The sequence below is a fragment of the Phialemonium atrogriseum genome (assembly GCF_030411735.1).
Source record: "Phialemonium atrogriseum strain 8032-3 unplaced genomic scaffold QBC33scaffold_21, whole genome shotgun sequence".
NCBI lineage: Eukaryota > Fungi > Ascomycota > Sordariomycetes > Cephalothecales > Cephalothecaceae > Phialemonium > Phialemonium atrogriseum.
This window is the reverse complement of record NW_026848158.1, coordinates 42,380-62,965: the sequence shown is the minus strand read 5'-3', so window position 1 is coordinate 62,965 and position 20,586 is coordinate 42,380. Positions and strand designations below refer to the sequence as shown.

General features: G+C 53.0%; 8 protein-coding genes across 8 annotated transcripts; 5 read left to right on the top strand and 3 right to left on the bottom strand.

The window, feature by feature from the left end:
* Positions 1–567: 567 nt before the first annotated feature.
* On the top strand, positions 568–2,922 carry QBC33DRAFT_545269 (uncharacterized protein). Its single transcript, XM_060428548.1, has 4 exons — positions 568–1,151; positions 1,239–1,316; positions 1,375–2,637; positions 2,713–2,922. The coding sequence occupies exons 1-4, from the start codon at positions 782–784 to the stop codon at positions 2,784–2,786; spliced, it is 1,785 nt and encodes a 594-aa protein (XP_060281131.1). The 5' UTR covers positions 568–781; the 3' UTR covers positions 2,787–2,922.
* A 466-nt stretch (positions 2,923–3,388) lies between these two features.
* QBC33DRAFT_593649 (uncharacterized protein) lies at positions 3,389–4,687 on the top strand. Its single transcript, XM_060431751.1, has one exon. The coding sequence runs from the start codon at positions 3,414–3,416 to the stop codon at positions 4,590–4,592; it is 1,179 nt and encodes a 392-aa protein (XP_060281130.1). The 5' UTR covers positions 3,389–3,413; the 3' UTR covers positions 4,593–4,687.
* A 393-nt stretch (positions 4,688–5,080) lies between these two features.
* On the top strand, positions 5,081–6,253 carry QBC33DRAFT_517136 (uncharacterized protein; the record flags this gene model as incomplete). Its single annotated transcript, XM_060426172.1, has 4 exons — positions 5,081–5,132; positions 5,208–5,445; positions 5,514–5,587; positions 5,958–6,253. The coding sequence occupies 4 exons, from the start codon at positions 5,081–5,083 to the stop codon at positions 6,251–6,253; spliced, it is 660 nt and encodes a 219-aa protein (XP_060281129.1).
* Positions 6,254–6,682: 429 nt separating this feature from the next.
* On the bottom strand, positions 6,683–8,474 carry QBC33DRAFT_593645 (uncharacterized protein; the record flags this gene model as incomplete). Its single annotated transcript, XM_060431750.1, has 4 exons — positions 8,102–8,474; positions 7,697–8,016; positions 7,417–7,630; positions 6,683–7,348 (listed from the first exon to the last, which is right to left on the bottom strand). The coding sequence occupies exons 1-4, from the start codon at positions 8,378–8,380 to the stop codon at positions 6,683–6,685; spliced, it is 1,479 nt and encodes a 492-aa protein (XP_060281128.1). The 5' UTR covers positions 8,381–8,474.
* A 3,450-nt stretch (positions 8,475–11,924) lies between these two features.
* On the top strand, positions 11,925–14,156 carry QBC33DRAFT_593642 (Cupredoxin; the record flags this gene model as incomplete). Its single annotated transcript, XM_060431749.1, has 6 exons — positions 11,925–12,187; positions 12,244–12,589; positions 12,647–12,844; positions 12,953–13,141; positions 13,205–13,735; positions 13,791–14,156. 6 exons carry the CDS (start codon positions 11,925–11,927, stop codon positions 14,154–14,156), a joined length of 1,893 nt encoding a protein of 630 aa, XP_060281127.1.
* A 1,903-nt stretch (positions 14,157–16,059) lies between these two features.
* QBC33DRAFT_561196 (glycoside hydrolase superfamily) lies at positions 16,060–17,764 on the bottom strand (the record flags this gene model as incomplete). The annotated part of the gene is made up of 9 exons (XM_060430116.1): positions 16,060–16,210; positions 16,354–16,537; positions 16,676–16,886; positions 16,952–17,079; positions 17,145–17,154; positions 17,225–17,402; positions 17,460–17,518; positions 17,583–17,626; positions 17,680–17,764. The coding sequence occupies 9 exons, from the start codon at positions 17,762–17,764 to the stop codon at positions 16,060–16,062; spliced, it is 1,050 nt and encodes a 349-aa protein (XP_060281126.1).
* Positions 17,765–18,604: 840 nt separating this feature from the next.
* QBC33DRAFT_561195 (uncharacterized protein) lies at positions 18,605–18,817 on the top strand (the record flags this gene model as incomplete). The annotated part of the gene is made up of 1 exon (XM_060430115.1): positions 18,605–18,817. One exon carries the CDS (start codon positions 18,605–18,607, stop codon positions 18,815–18,817), a length of 213 nt encoding a protein of 70 aa, XP_060281125.1.
* Positions 18,818–18,962: 145 nt separating this feature from the next.
* QBC33DRAFT_545264 (concanavalin A-like lectin/glucanase domain-containing protein) lies at positions 18,963–20,256 on the bottom strand. The gene is made up of 2 exons (XM_060428547.1): positions 19,926–20,256; positions 18,963–19,806 (listed from the first exon to the last, which is right to left on the bottom strand). The coding sequence occupies exons 1-2, from the start codon at positions 20,180–20,182 to the stop codon at positions 19,155–19,157; spliced, it is 909 nt and encodes a 302-aa protein (XP_060281124.1). The 5' UTR covers positions 20,183–20,256; the 3' UTR covers positions 18,963–19,154.
* Between the last annotated feature and the right edge of the window lie 330 nt (positions 20,257–20,586).

Here is a 20,586-nt window from a genome sequence, read left to right as displayed (position 1 = left end):
AACACGACAGTACTCTGCATAAATCCACAGAGACTATGTGGAAGACACAAACTGCATGTTGAGGGGTGGAACTGGGGTTGCTGGGACTGCACTGTTGCTTTTGTAGCACATCCTATTTTCCACAATGGCCTTTTGTGGTCTGATTTTCCATTCTCGACAGCTCGTAATTCCACGAAGACACAGTCTGGTGCCTTGCGCATATGTCGGGTGGTGGACGGAGGACAGGAAGGGTTTTCCATGGGCGCTATTTCGTTCTCATCGTCGTCTTGACATCATACGCGTTAGTGTCTTCGCTAGTGTACAACCTAGTGCATACAAGACAGTTTTTGAACCTTGGAATCTGTACATGAGCTTGTACATACAGTCAAACGGCAACTGCGCTGCTCTGTAGGTATTCTCGAGGTATCTAACCACGTGCTAAGTAGGGCAGGCCCCAGATGGTACCCCTGCCAAGGAAAACAAGCTTCGCCAAGACAATCAAGCTTTGTGGGAGGGACGGGTGGCAAATGACGGCATTCCAACAAACCTGGTGTCGTCGAGCGAGTCATATCGACGTCAGCTTCTCCGCAAAATATACCACCTTACCTCGTTGAGCCTCAGCGACGAGGTCGGACCGACTCACGGATCGTGTCAATGGCCTGCACATGGCCGGGTAGTTGTGCTGAAGTTTTAAGACCTTCCTTGGCTGTCCCGTCTCGCTGGAATAGTTTATTTGTCCTCTCAGCCAATTATCCCATGGATATATGCCTTGGTTGTCAATTACGCCTCTCCAGAGATCAATATGGACGAGAAGCAGGACTATAATGGTCAATCCAGCCCTACAGGCACACGGGATGCGGTATTGGGCCCGAATTTTAACTACATCAAACCCCAGGGGCGCGAAACGCACGACCCCGATGTCGCCTTTGAGGAGTACCATTACTATGCACATGAGACGAGAAAGGAAGAGTTGACCCTCGAGTCCCCGCGCATGAACTGGCGCGAGCTCATCAACCGGAAGAAGATGGAATCAGGGGCTGCCGGGCACCCGCACCTGCCAGAGAGCCGCCTTGTTGAGGCAGACTTTGCCACCCGTGAGCGACGACTCGAGATTTCGGACGAGGAGTGGACGAATGCGAGTCGAGCCTTCAGGACGGCATCATGGGGTGCCTGTGAGTTGCAAACCTGAACCAGAAGCTAGTCTCCAACCCACAAACAAACGCTGGTAATGCTGACTGATGACTTCACAAACCAAACAGGTTTCTTCTTGATCACCACAGACATCCTTGGTCCATACGGGTCAGGCTTCGCGATGGGCACGTTGGGCTGGGGCCCAGGTGAGCCAAGACAATGTACTCGTGGGCCAGTGATCCATGTGAGCTAATCGACTCGCAGGCATTGCATTCTACACCGTGTTCGGCCTCATGGCTGGGTACTCTGGGTACCTGATCTGGCGGGTCTTCTTGGGCGTCGACAGCTATGAGTTCCCGGCCAAAAACTACGGTGACCTTGCCTTCCGCACGTGGGGTTCGACCCTTCGATACATTACCAACATCTTCCAGGCGATCGGGCTGCTGCTTATCGTCGGCCAGGTTACGATCCAGTACGGCGAGAACATCTCGCAAGTATCCAGGTTCCGGCTGTGCTACATCGTCTGCCCCGTCATTTTCGCCTGCGCCGGCTTCTTCATCACCCAAATCCGCACTCTCAAGTCCTACGGATGGGTGGCTAACTTTGCTGTGTGGCTGAACCTGCTTGTCATCTTCATCACCATGGGAGTGATGGCGCACTCGCCCCCGAACTTCGCCATCGCGACGCTGGGTTCGGCGGGAAGCGCAGTGGATCCCAGCACCATCACGCCGGACAAGGACGGTAACTATCCGCCAATCATACATTATAATAATCTCCCGCCCAACGGCCTGGTCGGCTCGATCAACGGTCTGCTTTCGGGCGTGCTGGCCTACGCCGGCGCCCAGCTCTTCGTGGAATTCATGGCCGAGATGCGGCGGCCTCGCGACTTCATCAAGGCCATGTGGGGTGCCCAGTTCTTCATCTACAGCGTCTATCTCATCTACGGATGCTACATCTATCACTTCCAGGGCCAGTACTCCTTCCAACCAAGCTACATGGGCGTCAGCATCTATGGCTGGCAGACGGCGGGCAACATCATCTCCCTCGTCTCTGCCCTCATCGCCGCCGGGTTGTACGGCAACATTGGAATCAAGGTGCTCTACAACAACATCTTCATAGACATCTTCAAGTCGCCACCTCTCACCACCCGGCGGGGCAAGATAATCTACGCCGTTCTCGTTCCCATCTGGTGGATCATAGCCTTTATCATCGCTGCGGCCATCCCCGACTACTTCGGCTTCGTCAGTGTCATGTCTGCGTCTATGCTCCTGAACCTCACGTACACGCTGCCGCCCCTGTTGGCTCTGGGCTTCGACTGCCAGAAGAATGCTATCCGGGCAGACCATGGCGAAGGATTCGATCCGACCACGGGCCAGGTCGTCAGGCCCGCAACCAGCAATGTCAGGCGCTGGATGCGTGGCTTCTGCAGCGGTGGCCCGTTCCAGGTCGCTGTTAACATTTGGCATGCCGTCTACTTTCTGTCGTCGCTTGCTATGTGCGGGCTGGGCATGTACGCCGCGGTAGATGGTAAGTTTTTACCTTGTGTCAATCATGCTGATGTAAAATTAGTGTATGTTGTGTTAACTCTGTGTCTACCAACAGGTATGATTGTGGCTTTCAAGAACCCGCAACTTAACTCGTTTTCCTGCACCTCGCCTCTCAACCTACATCCATAGGGATTTTGGGTAGGTTTAGAACTGCAAGGTTATGTTTGGGTTCTACTGTGTCTCACTACTGTATCTTTCTCCCTCATTGTCCTGGTCGCTTGAACTCTTAGTGCAAGTTGTTTAATATTACAATCGTTCAAGCTGCTTTAGATTCCTTGATTTCAGTCTCTGTCTCGGTAGGTTGCATAAAAGTCTATCGTCGAAGTCACTTAAAATTAGCATCCATCTCGCCGTAATTGTCGCCATGTCACAGGGTTTACTTAGGCCGCCCGAGCGAGGTAAGAGATCTACGGAATCTAGGGTTCGAAAATGATAAGTCCAGGTTTGAGAAACCAGTGAGAGCAAGGATATTGATGTCTGTAATTATCGATTCGCTCTGGACGAGGTCACTAAATCCTGGCGGCTAAAAGGACCTGCCAAATCAGGGTTGTGATCACCGAGTACACCTGAATTTAATCTGGCCTCTGTGGTAATCGGCAGAACAAGGTAGCATGGAGAACCCATAAATATGCAGTCATTCCCCGCAATCGGGGCCTGAATCTATCCGAGATCCCACCGGTTATCTTAGACGGCCACCTCTAGGATCTGTTCTCCAGGAAGTAACCATGCAACCTCGCTCAAGCAACCACCGACGACATGAAGCTATTCGCGACCTCGATCCCGACAGTCTGTGTCCTAGTGGCAGTGTGTTGCGGGCTACTCATCCCGGAGCCGACTGGCCCTTACAAGACCGCGTTGCATCCTTTCCAGCTGGTTGATGACAGTCGTCTGGACCCATGGAACTCATCTCACCCGCGGCGGATAATGGTGTCGCGCTTCGACCCAGTTCCGCCCGAGAGGTGCACCCAGACATGCACTGTCCCCTACATGAGCCAGTTTCTAGCCGACTCCGAGGACGCCATCTTCGACACCTACCTATCCAGCGCCAATCTTACATGGCCCAGCGGTGTGCTGTCCCAGCTGGAGCTACAAATCTGCTGCAACAGGGCTTCTAGGCCCTTTCCCAATGCTACGCTCGAGTACCCCGTAGTCCTGTTCTCGAGCGGCCTGAATACTACCCGCTTCTTCTACTCGGCCATCGCGCAGACCATTGCTAGCCGGGGTTACACTGTCGTCACCATGGACCACCCGTACGAGACTGATATTGTCGAGTTCCCCGACGGCACCATCGTCTACGGCGGCAACGTGGTCGCCGACCCCAACAACACGGCGCCCCTGGTGCACGCCCTGGACGTCCGCACCAACGACGCCTCTTTTGTGCTGCACTCCCTCGGAGTCCCCTTCGTCACGGAGACCGACGACCCGGACACCGCGAGGGCCGCTATGGTGGGGCAGTCGTTTGGCGGCGCGGCAGCCGCGGCGGCTATGGTGAACGACACCCGCCTCGTCGCGGGCGTCAACCTGGACGGCATGATGTTCGGCCCCGTGCTGAACGCTGGGCTCGGCCGTCCCGGGATACCGCAGTCGTTCCTGGTGTTCGGGTCAGTCGGGCACAACTCGTCGAGCGATGACTCGTGGGGCAGGTTCCTCGAGACGATGCACACGTGGCATCCTGAGGAGTGGGTGAAGGAACTGAGCGTTGAGGGATCCATCCACGGGAGTTACGCCGATTTTGGCGTTATTGCTGATGTCGCTGGGTGGCGCGACGATGAGGGGCTGGTGCAGGCGCTGATCGGGGACATTACCGGGGCGAGGACGATGGAGATCTTGGCGGCGTATTTGGATGATTTCTTGCAGATGGCCTTGAGGGGGGAGGATCAAGGATTGCTGAATGGTCCGTCGTCTGAATTTCCCGAGGTGCAGTTTCTGAGCTGAGTGGTGGGAGAAGACTAGGGGAGGGAGTTCCTAGGATGCTCGAAGTGACCCATAGTGATGTGTCATCTAGATCTCCTACAGAACACCAATTAGCATCATGTCGATTATATATGCTTAATTACTCATTGACCAATTCTCCTTGGCGATAATTGAGGAGGACGGCGCTTCCCACGTCTCATCTTGTCTGCGCCATGACACTGCGAGTAAAATCTAATAAGAGAAAAATTATCCTCCGAGCTGATCTCATCCATGGCGGCCGCCAGGGTTACATGATGACAGCTTGCCAAGATATGGCAATCAATCCTGAATCCTGCGATGGTCTGGAACTTCTTGGCCTCTTCGGCGTCGCCCAGATTTGAGCATAAGTACCTGGCTTGGATCTGCTGGTTTCGAGATTTCGTCTTCAGGGCAACCCGTCAAAGATCCAGTCTTCTCTTCCCCTCCAAAAAAAACACGGTGCAGCAAGGATGAAGTTCTCCAATCTCGCTATGGCCATTGGCCTCATGGCTTCTCACGCGGCTGCCAAGCCTATCGATGACAGTGAGCCTCTTGCATCTTGCATCACCACAATGTCCTTGTGTAAACAACACGCAGCCGCTAACAACCTACGCGCAGTGGCTATCGCCAAGGCCGTCGAGAGGGGCAAACTGATCAAAACCTCGGACGTCTCCGAGGTCGACAAGAGAGCGTGCGCGGCCTGTGGTGTCTACCTTTGCTCTGGCAAGAACTTCACCGGCGAATGCTACTGGGGCTGCTACCCGGCTCGTACGCTGATCGAGATCGACTCGTACTGGAGGACCCATGTCGCCTCCGTCGGCCCAGACCCAGGCTGCTACTGCACCATTGGTACCCCGTACGTCGACAAGTCCCTGCTCTCGGTTTATTAACGCTCGACTCTGACGCTGACGTTTTGTTTTGTAGCAAGCTGTCGTCCTGCGAAGGTTTCCAGTATCCTGGAGGCAACCTCGGCGATACCCAGTGCTGGGGAAATGTTGGTAACTTTTTCTGCGTTCCTCTCTAAATGGCATGACTCGGAAGGGGGAAGTTTCAAGGGAAAGGGGCTAGGGTTGGTCAGGAGTGCCATGCCCCATGCTGTGATCAATAAGAATCAGAGAATAAATAGCCAAGTAAATAACCATTGTATTTACGCAGCGAAACTCAGCAACTGGTTGCGTGTTGGTCAAACCTTCCTCCTTGTTCCCGGTTGGCACTGAGAACATGCAAGCCAGATGATCGCCATGATTGTTCCAAGTACGGATAGATCAAACTACATAGGTTTTTGCTAACCCCACGCCACAATGCAACAAAATGAATCACGTCGCCAATAGGAACCGAAAACCTTGGCACGCGTCCGCGCCACAATAGCTAATAACGAGGGGTTTGACGCCTGGGACACAAACTACGAGACCCAGGTTGAATGGGGTTATCAGAAGAAGACACTCTTGATCAGCAATGATAAGACCGGCTCAGGCTCTGGGTATAGTGGCATGGATCTGCCGAATAAACACGACTCGCGTGCCATGCTCATTGACAAGGCCCCGGGCAAGTTTGTTGACTGGCAGACAGACGACTGGAGCACTAACACGCTTGTGGAGGTTCGGATCTACGGCCCGGTCCTCGCCAAGCGCTCGACCGGCACGTGGAACAGTCACGAGTTGTAAATTGAGGTGTGTCCGATCAAGGCTGCCTCGGGCTCGGGAATTGACGAGGCGTCATTTAAGACAGACAGACAGCAAGGTGACAGCGTCGTCTGGGCAAAGCGGTCTCAAGGCCTGTCTGCAAGGTAAAGGCTGGCTCCTTGCAGAGGACTCATCGAAGACTGAGTTGGCTATGGAACGCTACTGAGTCACCTGGCTGGTATACCAGGAGCGGATGGCTGGGATATGGACGGCAGCGGGTGGAAACTTAGAATCCTTGATCAGATTATAGTTGCGTGCTAGGGAAGCGAGCTAGAAAGAAAGAAAGGATGAATGAATGAAAGAAGGGGGGAAAAGGAAAAGAAGAAAAGGGGGGGGGGGGGGGGGGAGATAGGGTTAAAGGAAGGGGAAAAAACACAGTATCTCTCCATTCACACGAAAAAGTTAATTACATCACAGCCTAGTCATCTTCTTTCTCGGCGGCTGCGGTGCAATTTTCATAAGGGCAGGCTCAGTGGTCCCCTTGTTCTCGGCATCTGCAAGAGCTTCCTCACGGTGACGGGTATGCCAGCGGCCAGTGCTGCCACGCTTCTCCAGTGCCAGATCCGTCGGCTCCGGCTCCCCTGAAATGGTGGCAGCGGGGCTAATGGTGGCGGTGGGGCTTTTGGCGACGGCGGGGCTGACGCACACGGGCGTGTCAATGAAGACACCGGTCTGAGGGAACGGGTTGATGGGGCCCCAGATGTTGCCATCGGCGTCGGGGCCGACCCCGAGGGTCAAGAACTCCATCTGAGAGAAGTCGAACGGAACGGGAGGCACCCCGGGGACGTCTTGCTCGCCTTGGACCCAGACGTTGACTGGCTGGACATAGGTGCCCGCCACGATGCCGTTCTTGGTAACGCGTGTCTTGGGGACGCCGTTGATTTCGGCAGTCACACGGTACTCCCTCGTGTAGCGGCTGAGCATGTCGTTGCGGTACTCAAACTTGTTCTGGGGATTGCGGCCACCTCGTAGGCCCATCGAAGCAAGAATCCTGTCCGTTGTTGCCCCAGTACACGGGTCAACGTCCATTGCGAACAACGAGACTGTCGCGCGTGGGTTGGAGAGAAAACCGATGAACTAAGTGTGGGATAATGTGTCAATCTCCTGGCCAGTGGTATTAATCAGATGTTGCTCGTGTGGCTTACTCTTGATTCTGCGATTTCGGCATTGGGGCTTGGGTTGTCGATGCCTAGCAGTGCAACCTCCATCCGGACGTAGACAATGTCACCGAGCGTGTTGATCATGACGTTCTGGGCAACAATGCTGGAGGCGATAATCTCGTCGCCGCGTCGGAAGCCGGTGATGGTGATGAAGTCGCCGGGGAGGAAAGGAGCCATGACGAGGGGATCGGGAGCAGTGCTAATTAGTTGCAATTCGGGTTAGTCGGCAGTGATACACCCAAATAGGCGCACTGGTCAATCTTACAATGTGCCAGGACCATTGAAGGGTCGGTTGGTGCGTGGGCATAGTGGATCAGTGGGGTTCCGTGGAATGCACATGGGGAATCCAGAGAATGACGTGATACTGGGACTGGCATCGTCGGCAGTCATGAATGGCGCACCAGTATAGCCCACAGAATAGACGCCATTGGGGTCATTGATACGGACGGTGGGACCATTCTGGATCTTCATGCTCCCATCGGCTTGGTCGATGGACTCGATGAAGCCGCTTGCCATTCCCTCGAAAAACTCGTAAATTTGGACTTGGGCGACTTGAGGAATCCCGTTGATGCTGTTCCCGATGACCTGTGTTTCATGTGTGGATTAGACACTGTACTATACGTATATACCGTTACATCAATTAGGTAGTAAGGGTGAAGTAAATAATTACCAGTGTCTCGAAACCCAGGAAGTCTGACTTGCTGGCAACAAAGTCTTTCCATGGGACCCACGCAGCTGGAAACTGGACCAAGAGGTTCTCGGGAATGTTCATGGTGAAGCCATTGACAGCAATGGCACCGCCAGAGTTGAATGCATTACCAGACACAGTGGCATCTTCCAATGCGCCTTGCACCCATAAAGGGGCGTCTTGGGCAAGGACCGTGAGTGGGAATTGGAGGACATGGAGGCCAAGGGAGACCAGGAGGACGATAGAGCTGAAGAAAGCCATGTTCCTAACTCTGCCTTAAGGTGCAGGCGAAAGTGAAAGATGCAGGCCAGACGGGCAGAAGGTGGAGAGTGGAGAGTAAAGGATGAGGATGAGGATGAGATGGAATGTCGGTGTTTGAAGAGATATTGGACTATATTTATAGGTAAACAGCGATGGATCTCGGTTTAACCCCCACGTGAAGCGCAATGGCAACGAGGACAGGCCAGTACGTGTAATTCTCTCCCTCAACGCTGATGGAGATGCCCTTGATGCGTAGTCTTCGTGAGCGCCAAGCCCCGAGTTGCAAAATATTGGAGAGCCAATTGTGCCTCCCCTTTGAAATTCTATCCGCTCTCTCCAGAGTCAATGGTCATATGCGCCCATGTTGTATTCGGCAGGGTGTGCATTCCTCCTGGTGAGTACCTCCCCAGATAGGGCGTGGTTCTCCTCAAGTGTTACAGCTCTTGGCAGATGCTCTTTCTTGTCGATATCCTCAAATCTGGTTTACCGCGCTTGCGGCCTAGGTTCTCGACTGTGTATCAAGCTCTCGCCTGCCGGATGACTACTAAGATACGACATTACAAACGAAGTTGGAAAACCAATCCTACTTTGACGTTGCATCAAAGTCATTCCGCAAGCAGGGGGTAGCACCCCAGGGCGCGTTTTCCGCCCCCACTACCCCAGCTGAATAAACTTATTCGTCCCAATCGAGATGTGAATGCCGGTACTAACGAAGTGCCAAGATGAGGGGTGATTAGGTTGACCCGTTGAATTTGCTGCGGGCCGGGCCTCGAACAATCGGTGGGGCTGCGCCACCCACTGGCGTACCGCGCCCTTGCAAATTCGGGCCGGACATCTGTAAGCTTTGGTCAGCAGCGATGACTGTTGCTGTATGATGGATAGAGACTCATCTAATCGAAGCCCGCCAGATTACCAACGCCAGGGTGCCTTCCATTCCATGTTCCATCTATTCTTTGTGGCCTCAAGGAGTAATACAAGGAGGCATGTCTCAACTGTCTCATTCCCTTGGAGCAACAGTGGTTAGGGTCATCCCAAGTGTAGGAGCAACAAGTGTGTGTACAGTAATTAATTTGAAAAGATGCCACAGCACCAGAATCTCAGACGGTGGTCCTGCCACTATTAGCTAGCTTTCCATCTTACTGGGGGTAACCAGCAAGGACTAAGGAACATTTCCATGTCGTTTGCACCTGTATGGAGTACGTGGCACCGATACCCAGGCAACAGTTGCTGCTGCGGGTCACAACAGGCCTCTCCTACCTTCATGGAGCGTTGAACTCAAGGTCCACGTCTCCACGTCTGGAGGCCTCAGATGATGGTCGGGCTATCTTTTGCTCCGCTCGCGGCGCGGCATTTTTAATCTCACCGATATGACTTTGCCACCATCGCCACGGCTTTGAGGTTGGCAACTCTTCTGGATTAGCAATCAGGTGCTCGGGACCTCCGACGGCTGAACGAGGTCCTCTCTAATCCATGGACCAGTCTATCGAAATGCTGCATCGCCAAGACTAGCCAGAGACCGATGAAGGAGGATTGCAACATTGCCTTGCGATATTTACGCCAGTGTAACATCCAGATGGGAGGTATGACTACGCGGGGGGGAGGGGGGTGGCATGCGGCTGTTCGAAGCCATCTTTTTGCACCGTGTATGTAAATCTCGAACGGGAAGTACCTAATTAGGTGTGCCTGAGAGGTGTGGTTGGGCAATCATTTGTAATCCCCTGCGTGGAAGACGCTTTCCTATTTGCGTATCCTTGACACAGGGGTTATTTACGGGAAGGTACTAAGCTCTGCAACCCTCCACACCCGTCTTAGCCTTGGCACTCTATGCAGGGCTGATGAACTCCTGCCAGGTGCATGGGTCACTGGGGCTCCATTCTCGGTCCGTCCTGACTTGTTACCGCAGGACATAAATATTATTGAGAGGTACGGGTTAGTTCTAACCGAAAGGGTCTTCCCTAGTGTCCGCCAATACCCGCTCTGTGCCTCCGAGTCTAACTTTAGAAGGTCACCCGATGTAACGGTGCTGGTCTAGATCTAGGTCCGAGAGACAGGCTAGGGCAGGATTAGACGAGTGAGCCCTTAGATCTCCCGCCTCATCTTTGCTGTGCAGACAGACAATGCAACGCCGGGAAGGTTCCCCTCGATAGCCCTTGACGTGGGGGTCGTCCCCACAAGCAATGATTCTCATATTCGTGATCATGCAGCGACAGGGGCCATTGGCGAATGAGGGCGGCGTCACATGGCTACTTACACACTCTTACACAGTCACCGGTTTTCTCGCTGAGAAAAGTTCACCGGGTTTACAACACTGGCACCTCCTTTTTTGTGTGCATGTCAGGAGGAAATGCCATTCCAGAGCACTATTAGCTGCACGCCAAGTCCATTGAACCTTCTCGTTCCTGTCATTTGATTACTCTGGGGTGGTAGGATGCCCTGGCAGTAACAATCATCCAATCGACTGGAGCCGCTCAATGATCCGTGAGCAACGGGCGAAACGAGTGGCTTGGGCCTAGATTATTGTTTTCACCACAGGTAGTTGCCACTAACTGTGGGTGGAGAGAGGAAACTTGAGATCTGAGAAGGATAATTAATACCAGTGTTTAGTAAGCCATGTATGTACTTGTACCTTCTCGAGATTTGTTCGATATTGGTCTGATGAGGCCTTATCAGCCCAAGGCCACGATTACCTTCCTGTGAGAAAGACCAGATGATGATACACACTGACAGGACATTTCGTGGTGTCATCCTTTTGATCTTGTGACTTGTGGCTCTGCAGCACCCTGGAAAGATGTCCACGTCGTCTACGTCGCCCTCCTTGATACCTTTCAGTCGTGGGTCCAATAATTAAACCTGATGGTGTGTTGCTTCTTGACCAAGATTGTAGTCAGCTCATTATGCCAAGCCCTCCTGAACGCCTCCGATGCCACCGTTCCGTTGAAGGTTGAAGTTGCCACGATGGAAAAGGGAGAGAATCCCGTTTCCAACCCTACCTCCATGAGATGTGGAGATTAGTCTCGTATAGCTTCTTCTACGCGCGTGATGTCAAGTTGTGAATTCTCTTGCATATCCTCGGACATGTTGCCTAGTCGGCGGCATATCACCAATATTGAGGGTGGGAGGTCGCGCATGGTGGCTGGGCTCCATACTCGATACAGTCAAGCGTCCGAGTCATTTGCCAGCCTGCCCTTGTCTGTCTGTGAACAGCGAAGATATTGCTCTTCGGCATTTCGCTGGATGGGCGCGATTGCCGATAGAATTGCCTGGGGAGGAGACGAGGGGGGGAGACAAGAGGGGGGAGACGAGGGGGAAGGGGGGAGGAGGGGGGAAGAACTAGATACGAGAAAGCCATCTTGAGGAAGCTGGCACCGAAAGATGCCGAAAGATGACTTGGGAGAAGTTAGTATAAGACTGCTCATCCGCCGTCACAATCCCAACTTCACTCCTGGCACTAGAGCATCGCAACAAGCGAACGCCACTTGACGCATCTCACTCCCACTCCAGTATTCCATCTTCCTTTACTTGGGAAGTCAGACGTCTGAGCAATATGTTCGCTCACAATCTTGCGGTTTTGGCCTTGGCCATCTCCACTCTCAAGGGATGTGTTGCGCAGGGTGTTGTGCAGAAACACCCCCCCTCCAATGGCCCCCCCTCCAATATCCCACCAGAGGAAGCGGCAGCTCTGGAGAGCATTGTCGAAGATGACCCAAACGACATCTTCACCCTCAAGAAGTCCGATTGGTTAAGCCCCGAGTACAACTTGATCTACAAGGTGGCTCTGCCGATCCCACCAGTGAAACAGCCGAATAAGTATATGCCCATTGAGATACGGCTCTGTCATTGGACTCCTGGGCTAACACTCTTAGGATCATCACCAACCCTGTCACTGGTAAGGACATTTGGTACTACGAGATGGAGATTAAGCCCTTCACTCAGTCGGTGTACCCAAACCTCCGCCCTGCCAAGCTTGTGGGCTACGATGGGATATCGCCTGGTCCTACCATCATCATCCCAAGGGGCACTGAGAGCATCGTACGCTTCGTCAACAACGCCGCGATTGAGAACTCGGTTCACTTGCATGGTTCTCCCTCCCGTGCCCCATTTGATGGATGGGCCGAGGACGTGACGCAGCCGGGCGAGTACAAGGACTACTATTATCCCAACCAGCAGTCTGCTCGCATGTTGTGGTATCACGACCATGCAATGCACGTTGTACGTTCCAACACGGAGTGAAGGGTCTCTCCTATCTACCCGCTAACCGACGTCTAGACTGCCGAGAACGCCTACATGGGTCAGGCCGGTGCCTATCTGATTGTCGATCCAGCTGAAGATGTACTTGGCCTTCCAAGCGGATACGGCGTCCACGACATCCCTTTGGTGCTCTCATCGAAGCAGTATAATAGCGACGGCACTCTCTTCTCCACCAACGGTGAGACTGACAGCTTGTGGGGAGACGTCATCCATGTCGTAAGTACTTGTACATGTGCCTAGCTGCAGGCACCCAGCATTGTCGACCCTGCCTTCTCACATCTATCCATTGGGATGTTTGGAAAAACTAACTGTAGGGTTAATTAGAATGGGCAACCCTGGCCATTTTTGAATGTCGAGCCACGAAAGTATCGCCTCCGCTTCCTCAACGCAGCCGTTTCTCGGTCGTTTGCTCTCTACTTCGCCTTGACTGAGAGCCCGAATGCCAAACTTCCCTTCCAGGTCATTGCCTCTGATGCCGGCCTCCTCGGCCACCCAGTCCAGGTGTCTCACATGGTATGTATCACCACAATTCGTCGCCATATTTAACACTCACAATGCTCACAATGGACATTACAGTATCTTTCCATGGCCGAGCGCTATGAGATTGTCTTCGACTTTTCCAGCTACGCGGGCAAAGCAATCGAGCTTCGAAACCTTGCCAAGGCTGGAGGCATCGGCACCGATGATGACTACGAGAACACTAATAAAGTGATGCGATTTATGGTTGGCTCTGGCCCCCTCGCTCAGCCAGACACCTCCGTGGTGCCTGCGACCCTCCGAGAGGTTCCATTTCCGCCGGCATCCACGGGGATCGACCACCACTTCCGCTTCCACCGCACAAATGGCGAGTGGCGTATCAACGGCGTCGGTTTTGCTGATGTCCAGAACCGCATGCTGGCCAACGTTCCTCGTGGCACAGTTGAGATTTGGGAGCTCGAGAATAGCTCAGGCGGCTGGTCGCACCCGATCCACGTTCACTTGGTGGATTTCAAGGTCTTGTCGCGCACTGGAAACCGCGCTGTTATGCCCTACGAAGCCGAAGGCCTCAAGGATGTTGTGTGGCTGGGCCGTGAAGAGACTGTCCTTGTCGAAGCGCACTATGCTCCGGTAGGTTGATTCACTTCTACCCACTGCGTAACAGTTACTAACTTGGTCCTGTAAGTGGGATGGCGTCTACATGTTTCACTGCCATAACCTCATCCACGAGGACAACGACATGATGGCTGCCTTCAACGTCACAGCTCTTCCGGACTTCGGATACAACGAGACCTCGTATATCGACCCAATGGAAGAACGATGGAGGGCCAAGCCATACCAGATCGCTGATTTGAGGGCACGCACTGGTGTATTCAGCGACCAGGCGATCACGGAACGAGTTCAGTTCATGGCCAGCCTCGACCCCTACGGCCATGTTGAGGAGATGGGCAACGCGCTTGATGAGTATTATGGACGTGGTGCTTCGGCAGGGGCTCGCGACTTGGAGCACAGTCCAGAGCCGATCCCACACTACCGGAGATTCCAGACCTAAGGACCGTCTTTTGAAACGGTTCCAGTGTTCAATCTCGTCGTGGAGATTCTTCCTGTCCTTTCCTATCCCTTCCTTTCCTTGTCTTTTCCTTCTCTTTTCTCCAGCTATTCTCATCCCCCGGGGATTAAGTCAGTTACCATTCAATGTACGGCGATATCGAACGCAACTAAGCAGAAAGTCTACTCAGAGCCCAAAAGCTATTTTAAACAAAAACTCTCCGTAAGAGTGTGAATAATCAGTGATTAAGCCTCGTCCAGCTGCTGCCCTCTTTGACCCAACAATAGGACCCTTATCAAACGCATGGAGAGCATCCTCTACAAGCAAGCTCACCACCTTTTGCTCACCATCCTTGTCCAACTCAGCAACCAGCGACTCCGCATCAGGCACCAGAGTGTCGCCACTGACAGTAATGATGACGACCGTGTCCGGGAACGGCGCCGAGTCAGCTCGGCCTGGAGATACGCATGGATCTGTCCTCATGGCTGGGTCTGGCGCTTAGCATAGCGCGCGGGATTGGGTTCAAGGGCCGGTCGAGAGGCGCAAATATTGAAGAGCGCTTGCCAGCGGCATTGCTACAGGGTGGGGGGTTTTGTAATGGAGTAATATCCTGAATTGTACAATAGGTGTGTAGAGTTGTAGAGCTGTGACTGATTTCTAACGGCGATGACATTTGACAGATGCATGATACTCGGTGAACTTGGGTAATCATTATCAGCAAAGACTTGTGCTAGTCCACTAAGAACTTAATGTGCCTGCGACTAGATGCCAATCAGGATGGCTCGCCATGACTCACTACCGATAATGGTTTAATCCATCGCAATTCATCTACAGTCCCATAATTATATTATTTACACCCTTCCTCGCAAACTTGAGACGTTTGGACGCCAAGTGTGTCTGTAATATCGTCGACCAGGTTTCTAGCCATTGCATTATGAGTGCATAATGGCTTTACTCTAAATTAATCCATTGGGTCGGTCTGAATAAAAAAAAAGAAAAAGAAAAAAAATAATTGAGACCATGTGAAAAGGGGTAAAGGGGGTGGCCCGTGCACACTGACTGAAAGTCCAACGCCAGCGAGCGATTACGTTTTTATGCTGCTGAAGCGAGCTGCTTCTGATAACAGACTTAGCCTACTCTTATCGTCGTACAAACAGAGCCGGCTGTCACTTTTAAAAGCGCGCTGCCTTAGGCTAGGCCTTGGTTTCGACAGAGTGAAGGCGGACATCCGGAGCCGGGTGGAAGCAAAGGAGGTGGTGGTCGCTTTCGGCTATCCGGTCTACTCCGTTACCATAGCCGATCCGCACAACAAGGTAATCAACAAGATGAGATGTGGGCTCTCCATTGAAGCCAGCACGACAAAGATGTTCACTCTGGTCCCGAATCGCAATCTCGTCCCAGGAGCCCTTGGTGGCCTCGATGGCCTTGAGGAGAGGGAGGATGATACTCAAAGGGACAGGTAGGAGCAGGAGGGCAGGCTATTCCGAAGACGAGTGTGAGGATGCGGAAAATAACGAAACGAATAGCCACGATGGTGCGCGCTCTGATTGGTAATGCTAAACAACCGGTGTCGGCTTCCAAGTTAACAACGTTCCACTTTTGGTGGTGTATGGTTTTGGTCGTTGTTTCAATACGGTCACACACGACGCTGGCTAAGGGCGAGGCTGATTACCTAGGTGAAGCGGCAGTCAGACACGTCCTAGAAGGAGGACGACGGCGAGTTCACGATTCGATGCAACATACCAGCGATGTCAGGATCGCGTCTAGCCGGGGGATGCCGGACTGGGAAGTTGGGTATCTATGCAATTTCACAAGAAGAGTGTCGAAAAAAAACCACGATTGCTATTTCTACAAGCAGCTAAATACGCCCATAATACACACAAGATGTGCCCCTCCAACAACGATTTTACGAGGAGTTCTTAAAGCACGCCTTAACGAGAGCGCTATCCGTCCACGTGTCCCCGTTCTTGGTTGGTACCTCGCTGAGCTCATAAGTCCGGGGGCTGAAGGCGCCTGCTGACCAGCCGGTATATCCGAGGAAGACGTCCGAGTTTTTGCTAGGCGTGGGGTTTGTGTCAACAGGCAGCTGAGACGGTATATATACTTCCCCTTTGCATCTCTCTTTTCCCACGCCTTTGGCAGTGGAGAGATGTCTAGAAAGCGAAGAAAAAAAAAAAAGGAAAGAGAAAAGGGAACTCACTTTAGGAAGTCAATCTGCTGGCACAGGTACTTTTCGCACGAGTCGGTGTTGCCGCCGCCGGTCTCGCTGTTCAGCGCCTGCCGCTTGTTGGTGCGCAGCCAGTCGGCCAGGGGCGAAAAGGCGGTGTCAATGTTGTCGGTCACGCACTCGGTGTGGGTGCCCGAGTTATCCGAGTCAAGGTACTCTGCGTAGGGTTATGCACTGTCAGCTAAGCTTGTCCGACATATTACTGTTGTGCATCTCGGCGCGGGCTTTCATAGTGATATATGTCCATGGAAAGCCGGGCATAGAGGCAATACAAGGGAGGCGGAGATAAACTCACTGTGCACATCAAAGACGATGCCGTCTGTGCTGCCGTCTGGGTTCTTGACCTTGAGGAGGGCCGGGCCGCTCTTGGTGGGCATCTGCTGCGCCGAGGTCCAGTCATTTCCGGGGATCAGGATCATCTGGTTCTTGGCACCAGCCTCCCGAATGGCAGTAACGGCAGCTTGTACGCTGTCCGCCCACTTGTTGATGTCCGGGACGTCATGCGGCTGCGAGGTCATTGTCTTAGAAACCGGGGTCTAACCATTTTCGGAGGCTGCTTCGAGGTACATACCTCGTTCATGAGACCGAAAATCATCTTCTCCTCGCTGGCATACTTGGTGGCCAGCTGGGTCCAGAGGCTTGCAAATTGGTCGTTTGTTGGGCCGCCCTGGTCGATGATCTGACCGTCCCAACGGGCATCTGCTGGCGTGAGTGCCTGCTTGTCGCGACAACGGTGGGTTATGAGGGAATATTGGAATACATACAGTTATGAATCTATAGTCTGGTCAGCTTTTGATTATTGGTCCCACATGACCTGACTCTATCCAGAACCACAAAGACTTACATCAATGATGCATGCAGCGCCAGTAGCGAGACACCCCTGAACCAATTTGTCATAGGTATTGATGTTATTGGTGTTCAAGGTACCGCCAAGGGTGCTGTTGACGAGGTACTGCCAGCCAACAGGCAGCCGAAAGATGTTCATACCGTCATCCTTGGAAAAGTGTTGCATCTGACCGATTCTGTGTTCGCCGTCAGCCAACGGTCATGTGTCTACATAACATACGGTGAAGATGTACCCATCGGGACCGCCCTGATCCGCCAGTGGTGGAAGAGTCTGCGAGAGATTGCATGCACCCTGTTTACGCATTTAGCGAGTGGGAGCCACCCAAGGGGCTGTACCGATATGTCGGCTAGCTTACCGTGGTGGCACAGCCAAAGTCAAAACCTGCAATGTTGACGCCGACTGTGTCTGGGTTAGTCGAGCTCGACTTGCTAGAAGACTGGCTATGATCTTACAGTATTGCACGCCTGCTCGCGGCGATATGACGCCAGCAAAGGCACCGGCAGCCAAGGCCAATGTTGAGACTACGGTGGAATGCATAGCTGACGTAGACAATGGGATCGCGTATTAGCTCGAGATGAGAAGAAGCTTGGCTTTGGAGTGAAGACTTGGCGTGGATCGAATCCAGGAACGATGCAATGCCAAGGCTAGCATCTTTATACACGTTTCCTGCCTGTGTCAAAAGGACGGAGCAGAGACAAATCGATGTCATGGGTACCGAGGTATGTCGTGTCGGAACCGAAAGGCTTTGCAAAGCGATATTACTACGGCCTAATATCTGACTCGGCAGCATTTATATGAACCGCGCATGCGCGCCGTATTCCGAAATTTTAAGGGGCCAACCGTGTCTGCTTTCCCAATTACCTACTCAATCATGAGGGACTCTCATTGCGATTGTCCGAGCATGAACGATATCTATTGGGCAACGGAGGATCAGTTGGAGTGTGCCATAGAAAAGCGCCGCGAACTACGCCGCATAAATGTGGTCCAGCAAATCCCTTGAGGGATCAGCAAGGGGTTGCCGCAGATTGAGACGGGAGCACTATGAAAGGTGGGGGAACCCACTGTGGAACGAGCATCGAACTCGGACCCCTCTCTTGAATCCAGGCTTGAATGACCCCAAAGGGGAAGAGCGGATCGACAAAGCTTAATTGTATCTTCGGCAGCATCGCTCCGTGAAGCGAGGCCCATATGCGTTCTAGCACGCGAGGAGGATGCTCAACCAGGAAGAAGAAATCCCGGCACGCGATTGCCCTTAACCTGGGAAATTGGAATAAAAAGGCTTGTCTGCTTGGCACACGAGCATGTTTCGTCCATGTAGTGGAGCAGGGGTGCAAATACATCACCCAATCCTGCCGGGACTTCGCCGCCAGCCAACTCATGAACATTACCATAAACGAGTGCATTGGAATAGGCCACGGCTGCATCCTAACCATCGCGCGCAGCATCCTCAGAGTCGAGCGCGACTCTGACAAAGGTTCTTACACGTACAAGCAACTAATACAACACGACGACTTCTCTAGCCCAGACGACTATCACCCTATGCGGCGGGACCAGATCGCCAAGATGAAGGCGCAGAGGAGACTGGGGTGAGAGGGAGGCGCTGACACGGAGGATGATACTTTGTCGCCTTGTCGTGGACGATGAGGCTTAAGTCGGGAGATGTGTGTATGCCAATTTCTAATAGGGCAGTTGTTGCGCAGCGGTCGTCGGTTTGGTATGCGTATCGAGAGTTTGCCCCGTTTTCATATCTGAATATGCTATATGTAGACTTTTTGAGGCAGCCGTATGTATCTCTTGAGATGATAGCAAGTCTCAGGAGAAGTACTGGGAACTAACTGGGGGTTCATAACCCTCTTAATCTCTAACTCTTCTCCTGGGTTTGCACACCGGACTATACCTAGGTTTAGTTTACAGTACATCATCGCCTTCAAGAATAGCCATTCCCAAATGGCGTTCTATGACTTTTATAGTCTGCCTCGAATCTGTCCCAGCCCCCATAATCAGGCTCGCTCGCCAAAAAGAGCGAATGCACGATCATGTCGTAATAACCATGCGCTGGGGTCTTGCCCCCGCACACACTCCCCCCAACTGCCACGTTTAGCAAGATGGTGAACTCCCTAAGGGGCCGCATGCCTTCCACGGTTGTCGCCTTCATAACTGGCCTGCCGTCGATATACCAGACCATCCTGCCATGCTGCTGCTGGCCAGCCTGATCCCAAGCAAAGTCATACCGCACAGGCCGGGACGGCAAATCAGGGATCTTGGTCCCCAGCACGCGATGCTTCTGAGGCTCGTGATCGTCTCCCCAGTGGAAGCATGACCTGTTCTCGCAATCCCCGTTCCACGTCTCAGCAATGTCTATCTCGCCGTCTACAGGCCAGGAAAACGGCTCCTGGGGTAGGAGCCAGAATGCGGGCCAGATGCCGCCGGCACATGGAGCGAGGATAACGCCTGTCAGTACCCCTTTGTCACGGCCAAGTGTCTGCCTGCTGACTAGCCTGGCAGAGGTGTATCGCTGCTCCGGGTTGGGTGACGCGTTATTCGCGATAGCGCGAATCACGAGTTTGCCGTCGTGAGTACTGTCCCATCCACCCAAGTCCATTAATTAGAATTGCACATACATAACATGCCGAAACAATATACAGGCAACCTGCGGGCCGATAAGGTTGCCAGATGGGTGAGGTGCCTAATTACTCACTAAAAGGCGTTCTCAGGAGCTGCTGTGTAGTACTCCAACTCCTGATTTCCCCAACCGTCCCAACCATTTCCAATCTTTGCATCCCAATCCAAGCTAACCGCAACATCGGGTCGAAACGTGGGTCTCCAATAAACATGGCTGTTGGCCACCGCAGGAGGTTGGGATGACCACTGCTGCGAACTCTCCCTGGCGAAGGGTTCCGACACCATGCGGTCCCATTCTTGTTTCATGCGTTTCAATCGGTCTCTCCAGGGCATCGTAATTGTTCTGGACAATATCTTCGTGTTGCAAGGGAAAATATGGCTGATAACAAGAACATCCAATCCATTCCGTAATTCTAATGACGAGGACGTCACTCAATCGTGGAACGACCCGCTTTTCTTCTCAGCCCCGCACTTCCACTAGCCTACCGTGCTTACCTAGCCAAATCGTGCCCGTCCCCACTTATATGGTTCGCTTCGAGACCTCGCTTCGGCTCAAGCACGTACCTACTTCTAGGTACCTATAGTAAGAAGGGTGAACCGAAGCGAGGTCCCGAAGCGAGCCATCAGATAGGTACGGTATTACTGACATTGCGGGGCCCCGCATTGCCGCATTATGAGTTCTGGGGCGCGCCAGAGTGATGCCGCTCTCGAGCTCCCGAGAAGAACCCCCTCACCAT

Bases quoted from the DNA above. Each gene is read 5' to 3' on its own strand.
- QBC33DRAFT_545269 (XM_060428548.1), top strand. From the start codon at position 782: ATGGACGAGAAGCAGGACTATAATGGTCAATCCAGCCCTACAGGCACA. The intron at 1,152-1,238 runs GTGAGTTGCAAA...CAAACCAAACAG, and splicing joins GACGGCATCATGGGGTGCCT to GTTTCTTCTTGATCACCACA. The intron at 1,317-1,374 runs GTGAGCCAAGAC...ATCGACTCGCAG, and splicing joins CACGTTGGGCTGGGGCCCAG to GCATTGCATTCTACACCGTG.
- QBC33DRAFT_593649 (XM_060431751.1), top strand. From the start codon at position 3,414: ATGAAGCTATTCGCGACCTCGATCCCGACAGTCTGTGTCCTAGTGGCA.
- QBC33DRAFT_545264 (XM_060428547.1), bottom strand. From the start codon at position 20,182: ATGCCCTGGAGAGACCGATTGAAACGCATGAAACAAGAATGGGACCGC. The intron at 19,807-19,925 runs GTGAGTAATTAG...TGGATGGGACAG, and splicing joins GCTCCTGAGAACGCCTTTTA to TACTCACGACGGCAAACTCG.